The sequence below is a fragment of the Carlito syrichta genome, unplaced genomic scaffold, assembly GCF_000164805.1.
Source record: "Carlito syrichta isolate Samal-C Ts95f unplaced genomic scaffold, Tarsius_syrichta-2.0.1 Scaffold304734, whole genome shotgun sequence".
Classification (NCBI taxonomy): Eukaryota; Metazoa; Chordata; class Mammalia; order Primates; family Tarsiidae; genus Carlito; species Carlito syrichta.
In genome coordinates this window covers 762,128-770,677 of record NW_007248830.1, presented here as the reverse complement: position 1 = coordinate 770,677, position 8,550 = coordinate 762,128, and the positions used below count along the sequence as shown (strand labels likewise).

The 8,550-nt window shown below is 36.5% G+C and overlaps 1 protein-coding gene across 1 annotated transcript in view; it reads right to left on the bottom strand.

Annotated features, from left to right (window-relative positions):
• INPP4B (inositol polyphosphate-4-phosphatase type II B) overlaps window positions 1–8,550 on the bottom strand; it is a 433,157-nt gene that overhangs the window by 225,704 nt on the left and 198,903 nt on the right. Inside the window, exon 8 of the mRNA XM_008060793.1 lies at window positions 5,515–5,626. Within this exon, the coding sequence (XP_008058984.1) occupies window positions 5,515–5,626 (112 nt within the window). The remainder of the gene's footprint in view (window positions 1–5,514; window positions 5,627–8,550) is intronic.

The window sequence follows — 8,550 nt, the reverse complement described above, 5'->3', positions numbered from 1 at the left end:
ATTTTTTTTAAAATTTATTGTAGAGATGAGGTCTCGCCAAGTTGTCCAGGTGGGTCTTGAACCCGCGGACTCGGGCAATCCACTCACCTCAGCCTCCCAAAGTGCTGGGATTACAGGCTGAGCCGCCGAGCCCGGCTTATTAAGTTTTTTTTTTAGTTAATTTTTTTAAAATTGTGTGTAGAGACAAGGTCTTGCTATGTTGCCCAGGCTGGTCTCAAATTCCTGGTCTTAAGCGATCCTCCTGCTTCAGCCTCCCAAAGTGCTAGGAGAGCCTATATGAGTTACCTAGCCTCAATTTTATATTTGTGGAAAATAAGGGCACAGGACCTTCTGACATTGGTCCATAGCTACTCAAAGACTCTGCCTCTTCCCTCACCACTGCTGATAAGAGTCCGTTCTGACTACCTTTTCAAAGAACAGGAGCAAGATAACCTGAGAAAAGCAGAGAGTCATCAAAAGACTACTTAAGCGAGGTTCACAGTCAAAAGATGGTGTGTTATTACTGCACTTTCCCATCTATGCCAGTCTCATAAATAAGTGAGGCATTTTCTTTCCTTTTGTAGAAATCACAGTCACTTTGATCACCGGGACTATGGCAATTTCAACGATGCCACGGATATTAAGCAAACAAGAGAGACAGGCAGGAGCTGAACTAAAATCAGCTCCCCCAGAGCCTCACCGAAGGATGCTCCTAATAATCATCCTCCCTTGACAAGAAGCTGAGTCAGCTCTCTTGCAGGGAAAGAAGGATCAGGTGCAAGGGAAAGACTTCGGCTGTCTCAGTCATTCCTGCTGACTGCTACTTACTTGGGCTTTCTCGTTTTTCTCCTGATCCTGCTTCCTCGTTCACCTTTCTCTAATGGCACTTTTATTGAGTACTTCAAAGGTTATTTTTTACATTTCTTCCTTTTTCTTTCACAACCTTACATTCCTCACTACATCCCACATTTACTGATTAATCAGGACAGCAGTATACGCGGTCAAATATTTTCCCCTCTATCAGACAATTTTAAATTTCACAAATTTAAAATAAAACTGCGGTGAGTCATGGTCAAGTCGCTGCACTCCAGGCTGGGTGACAGAGTGAGACCTTTGCCTCAAAAGCAGATTGATTAGTGAATAAATGTTTCTTATAAAAATTTTCTTTCTACTACTATGTGATTTGAACACTTTATCTTCTATTTCTATGTATGTACATATCAAAGTTTGATCCAGTCTAGTATAATAAATTACTCTCTGAACACTCTTTCCTTGATGGAAAATATGTATCAATAGTATAATGTATGGAAACAAGCAAGTAAATGTAGGTGAGAGGACCAATGTGACCATATTTGGAGATTAGGACCTTTTTGGAGGTATTTAAGGTTAAATGAGTTCATAAAGGTGGGGCCTTAATCCCACAGGCTTACAAGAAAAGGAGGCATCAGTGCACTGTTTCTCCTTTCCTCCCTCTCTTTCTCTCCTAGCACACCAGAAAAGACCACGTGAGAATGCAGCAAGAAATTAGCCATCTGCAAGCCAAGAAAAGAGCCCTCACTAGGAAATGAATTGTCTAGCACCTTGATCTGTGACTTCCTAGTAGTCTCTAGAACTGTAAGAAAGCAAATTCCTATTGTTTAAACCACATAGTTTGTTACATTTCGTTCTGGCATCTCAAGCTGAATAATGCAATCCTTTTTATCTCCTTCAATCTACCTGAGAGACAATATGTCACTTTCATGGCATATGAATATGGCACTAACAAAAGTTTCATTCTTTTATCCCCCCAACACAAGCAAACTAATGGGAGAGATGTTATTTTAGGAATCACCTCTATTTCAGTTGCTTTTTCTTTCCATCCATGTCAGTCATTCAGAACTTAAATCACCACTAGTAACAGATTGCATTAACACACTTTATACAGATTTTAATTTAGCGGATCTACAAAAGGGTCCATATATTTGCAGTTCTAAGAAACACTTCAGATGATTCTAACCACACCTTGAAAAACATTGAGACAAAGTTACTTCCAAAATTAATATCATGCATATTGTACTTTATCATGTCTCAATCAAGAATATTCTTAGAGACTGCCAAGAGAGTTTATAGTCAATTTATTAAAAAGTTACAAAAGATCAAGAAGTTAACAAAGATTCTAGACAGGACAACGCTGATGCCAACAATGTTTGGTGTGTTTACCATTTTAGTCAACAAATGATTCCCACATGGTGTGTACTGCCACTGCCACCTCCTATTTCTGGAATAGTCCAATTAAGTCTTACTCAAGTTCATATTACTAAGCCAGAAATATTATGTGAAACTTTGGTGGGGCATATTCCTGGGTATCAAGTTCCCTATTTATGAAAAGGGCATGATTTGATTTGCACCATCTCATAATACACTGTCGTCTGGAGTCAAGGGATAGGTTAGCTTTGAGGAGAATGGAGAGGTGGCTAGCGATTGATTCAGAGTCAAATAAAAGAGTTCTACTTTGAAATGGGAAGTGTTTCTGCTGCTGGTCCCCTGGTACACTACTGCAAGTCCAGACATGATTATCTGACTATTTCTGCTCTTGTTCCCCAGCTAAGCTCCAAATCCTGCCTTCTTAATCTTGTTATAAGTATCCACGTGGTGGTGTCAAAGATGAGTATTATACAGAACTGCAAAGGGAATACAGGGATGAAGGGACCCAGCTCCAAGACAGGGGTCTTGAATGCACCAATCCAAAAAGGATTCGTCACCATGGTCCTGACATTAGATAACAACCAGATTTAAACTCTGGACTTCTTTAGAATATTTTTGTAATGTGAGACATGTTCCAAAGGCAAGACAGGGGAACAGAGACAAATAAGGTTTGGGGCAGCAGAGAAGATGCTAGTCTACTCTGGGATCAAAAATAAATTTTCTTTTAAAGAAAATATTAGATTTTGTGTGAAGTTAATGATTTTTCAAGTGTTGAATAAACAGCATCTCCCATGTAGAAGTTTTTCAAGTACCAAAAATCAAACATGCACCGAGATAAAGAACACTAAACCAGAAAATAAGTCCCAACAGGCCTTATCACAAAAATAAATGCTCATATATATAAAACCTTTCCTCTATGACCAGGAACAAGACAAGGATGCCTATTCTTGCCACTCTCACTACTTCTATTCAGTATAGTACTGGAAGTTTTATCTGGCCCAGTTAGACAAGAAAAATAGAGAAAAGGCATCCAGATCAGAAGGGAAGAAGTGAAATTGTCTCAGTTTGCTGATAACATGGTCTGACATGTAGAACACCCTAACGGTTCCAAGGTGCTGTTAGAACTGATAACTTAATTCAGCAAAGTTACAGGATATCAAGTAAGCACACAAAAATGAGTAGTGTTTCTTTATACTAACAATGAACTATCTGAAAAAAATTTTTAAATCAATCTCATTTACAATAGCACAAAAAATGCCTAGAAGTAAATTTAACTAAAAGGTGAATAATCTGTACACTAAAAACTATAAAACATTGATGACTTAAATTGTAGATGACACACATAAAAGGAAAATTATCCCATGTTCTTGGACTGGAAGAATTAATACTGTTAAAATGCCCATACTACCCAAAGCAATCTACAGATTAAAAGCAATTTTTATCCAAATTCTAATGTCCTTCATCATTGTAAAAAAAACTAAAACTAAAACTCATATTAAACCACAAAGGACTTTGAATAGCCAAAGCAATCTTGAGCAAAATGAATAAAGCTGGAGGCATCTTATTACCTGACTTCGAAATCTATGACAAAGCTGTAGTATTCAAAATGGCATAGTAGTGGTGGCATAATACAACCATAAAAATAGACACATTGACCAATGGAACAAGCTGGAGAGCACAAAAATAAACCCATGCATATATGATCAATTGATTTTCAACACAGGTACCAAGAATGCTCAATGAAGCAAGGCCAGTCTCTTTAATAAATGGCATTGGGGAAACCAAATATTCACATACTCAAAACAAAATTGGACACATATCACAGTTTATACAAAAATCAACTCAAAGTGGATGAAGGCCTTAAACATAAACCATGAAACTATAAAACTACTAGACGAAAACATGGAGAGTTTCCACAACAAAAGATTTCTTGGAAATGACTCCAAAAGCACAGAATCAAAAGCAAAAAATAAACAAATAGGATTGAATCACATTTAACATTCTTTATAGCAAAGGAAACAACAAAGAGACAGCCCATGTATTGAAATAAATTTTCAAATCATACATCTGATAAAAGACTATTATCTAAAATATATAAGAAACTCAAACAACTCAATAGCAAGAAAACAAATAACCCAATCAGAAAATGGACAAAGAACCTAAATAGACACTTCTCAAAAGTAGATATACAAATGGCCAAGAGATATATTTAAAAATGCTCATCATCACTGAGCAGCAGGAAAATGCAAATTAAAACTCTAATGAGCTATCACCTCATGCTTGTCAAAATGGCTGTGATCAAAAAGATAACAAGGGCAATGTAAACATATAGCAAAACATCACATTGTACCCCCATATATATATATTCTTTGTCAATTAAAAATTAAATTAAATATTTTTAATGTTCCTTTATGAAAAGGTAAAAATTATAGTGTATAAACAAAGTCATTGTCCTAAAAGAAACTGTTAGCGGTTTTTAAGTCTGTCCCATGTGCCTTAATCACCTCAATAAAATAGGCAATTACATTCCTAAGAAAGAAATTTATGCCAATTTTTTTTTTCTACTTTTTTGTAGAGACAAGGTCTCACTATATTGCCCAGGCTGGTCTTGAACTCCTGTGCTCAAAGGATCCTCCTGTCTTGGCCTCCCAAAGTGCTGGGATTACAGGCATGAGCCACTGTGCCTGGCCTAGACTGATCATGTATATTGTTTCCCTGTGTTAGAAAAGAGAAACAGAAAGAAAGAGAAAATCCCGAATATGTGTTTATATGCTTTGGGCCTTTATTCTGGGCTTTAAGGAAGTTGCTTTTCCTCTACCTGGCATTGTGCCTCCCTGAGAACAGTTCCTACAGTAAGTACTATTTCCTGCTTCTCTGTGTAATTTCATAAGGCACAAAGTTCTTGTTAAATTTGCCCTCCTTCACATAAAAATGAAATACAAATTAAAACTGCATCTCTTTTTCCAAAGAGGGCTTTGGGAGTTGGGAACAAGTTATTTTTGGCAATAGCTCTCCCAGAATCTTCTATGCTTCTCATGCAGAGTTAATTATGGCAGAATGCAGCAATGATCAATACTTTTGTTCCAACTGAAAAAGGCAGTGTCAACAAGGGAGTTGGCAGAGAAGAGGAAGGTGCTTCTGAATGGAGCATTGCTTTGCATAGTTCCATGAAAATGGACCCTCTGGTTCAGAGGATGAAATACACATATTGTACTCCAATTCCAGAGCTGATTTCTCATTTAGCTTTTGATAATGAGATTTCAAATCCCACAGAAGTGTTGGTGATACAGGCATCTTGCAAAACTGATCATTTCAAATTTAATTTGTACAATGAGCTGACCGAAATCCTACCTTTTGTCCCTGCACATCTGTCGTGATATGGTCGGCTTCCCCATCCTCTATCTCTCCCATCTTCACAACACTGACTTCTATGGTGCCAACCACCTTGCCACCATCTGAAGTTCTGCAATCCAAAATAAAATGCAAAGGTAAGAATTTTCTCTTTCCTCAAAACATGTCCAAAACACACTTGTTTCTGAAAACCACTAGCATTGTTCTTTGCTTCATTAAATCAAACAGATCTGCTTGAAACACAGTTCATAGTGTTGGTGTTGTATTTAATTTCCAATGAAAATAATCCATGAATGTGTGAGGTAAGAGCATGAACTCTGAAAAACTACTGCCTGAAGAAACTTCCTAAAGGCTCTCAGAAGTAACCACAAGAAAGGAACATTGTGTCATAGATCAGTGCCCCATTTGCAACTGTCCAATCTCTGCAACAGTATAAACTGCAACCCATCTATATCAATGACATGAGATATGGTACCTGTCTATCACAGAGACTATAGCTGAATAAAATAGAAATGAGTATAAACATTCCTATAGTTTTCTATGACTTTTGTGCCCTTTCCTTAACATTTTTCTTTCTAAGAGACCAGGTAAAGAAGATTCTCTCCTAGCAAACATAAGGTACATATAAAGCAGAACATAACCCAGAGCTCATTTAGCACAATCCTTCACCTTTTTAAAGAAACTGAGACACCAAAAAAGTGGAAAGACTCTTCCACAGTAACAATGTGGCAAACCCAGGTTTCTATTTTCAAGTCTTTTGGTTCTTGACAACTCTTTTACATTTATTGATGATAATAACTTCATTGTTAAGATGTTTTTATCCTTATTTTTATCAGCATAAATTTGTGGTGGTTGGCAATAATAATGAAAGCTAAAAATCAACTGAAGTACAATCACACTTGAAGATTATCTAGTTTCTTTTTCTGGGCAAGAAAATCTACACAATAAATAGTGCCATTATACCATGGAAACACTGTGACACATACTGATTGTTTTCCCCCTGAACTTTATTGTGAAAATAGGAAGTAAACTACCCCACAGGTATTATGTGCTGCTGTCACTTCTAAGCAGAAGTGACTAAATGATAGAGGTTGTGTGGCATTTTGATTTCTCTGTTCGTCATGTTATTTTATGAAATTTTAATTTTAATCTGAATACTATTGATGTCTTCCTTTTAACTAATTCCTTCTCAGTGTTGCTATTTCATTAGTGGAGATATCAGAAAAATGGAATAGGAAAATTTGTATAAGTAGTTTGCTAAAGTACTAATTAAAATGATGGATAAATTAAACGAAAAAGAAACCTGAATATATTGCTAAATAAGGTACAAATTAAAACATGCTTTTGGAATGATGTTTTTAAGGAAACTGAAACAGAAAAATTCTGGTGACATACACAGCTAATGTTACGATACAATAAAATAAAGATGATATAAATAGAAAAAGAAAAGAGACATTGTTAAATAGCATATTAAGATTTCTTACTAAAATATAAAGTAAAATCCTTCCTGTTTATTTTCAAAACAATTGAAAAATCATAACACTGATTTAGTTACTTGAAATAAATATAGAAAATCTAAACATTCACCACAAAGATGTGTACAGAGGTGACAATATAATCCGTGATATGGAAGAAAACTCAGCTCCTATTCTGAGGTGGTTTTAAATAATGCATTATACCATTTTCCCACTTGAATGTGACATAATAACTTGTCACAGTCACGCATGGCATGTCTCTGTACAATTCTTCAGTATCTAGTAAGGAAAGGGTTTAACAAGAACCCTCTTTGGTACCACTGATAGTTTTTTCTGGAGATCTGCAGACTTCTTTTTCCTCAAAAATTATTACCTGGAACAAATAAATATACCATTTTCATCTCACAAGAACGGTTTAATAATTTTTCCTTGAGCAAACTAAGCTAGCTTAATTGCTAGAAATGCAAGGCCTATATATAACAGTTTGTTTTCACTGAACAAATACAACAATCCACCTGATGATTTGAAACTGTAGGTAGATGTTTCCTAGCCTCTTCCAGGGTTGTGCAATAAACTGATACATACCACAGTGGTTAAAAGTGGGAAATCAGGAGTTGGAGCGATCCACTGGCCTCATCACCTTGGACAAGACACTTAACCACATGAGACTTTGTTTTCCTCATTTGTAAAATGGAGATGAAAATAACCTTGTTGTAAGAATTAAAGTACTGTATGGGAGATGATTAATGGAAAGCACTCAGCGCAGTGTCTTATGCAAGATAATGGCTTCTTCCCCAACTTCCTTCCATGGTCCCAATAGTAGCATTGGGAAAACAACAGCAGCAGTAAAAACAGAATTGCTACTGTCATTGATATATTCAATATATTTAATTTGATTCTCTCAAGAAACATTACTGAAATAGATATTCAAGACTACAGTAAAAGATCATAGGATCTCACGGCACAGGCATCTCAACAGTGATTAAGTGTTCGCTGGAGATACAAAGACTTTGACAGATTCTGTTAGGAAACTTACATTCCTAGTAGTGCAGAGAGCACGAATTTGCTAATTACGATGCAAGTGAATCTTCTAAAAGCACTAAAGTAGATATAAGCAGTGTACGATGGGAGTAAACTTCTGAACTATAGTTGTATTTATTCCCTTTTTAAAGGCATCTGGCTACTTTTTTCAATGATTTTTCTGACTTTGGGGTTTTCTACTTGTCTTTATTTCCTATATGACTCCACTTAGTCCCTAAGTGAAATCAAAGCAAAAATCTTGTTCATCTAATGATACTCTAGTATTTCAGCACAATTTTCTCCCCAAAACCATTTTGGACGGGCAGCTTTTTTGAGTACTCTAAAGAGTGTCTCCTTATCTGAGATCTATAGGAAACAGAATGGTGAATTCCAGTTATAAACTAAAGAACTGAAACCAAGCCAGACTCGGTGGTTCAGCCTGTAATCCCGTGTCTTTGGGAGGCTGAGGTGAGTGGATTGCCTGAGCCCGCGGGTTCGAGATCCGCCTGGGCAACTTGGCGAGACCTCACCTCTACAATAA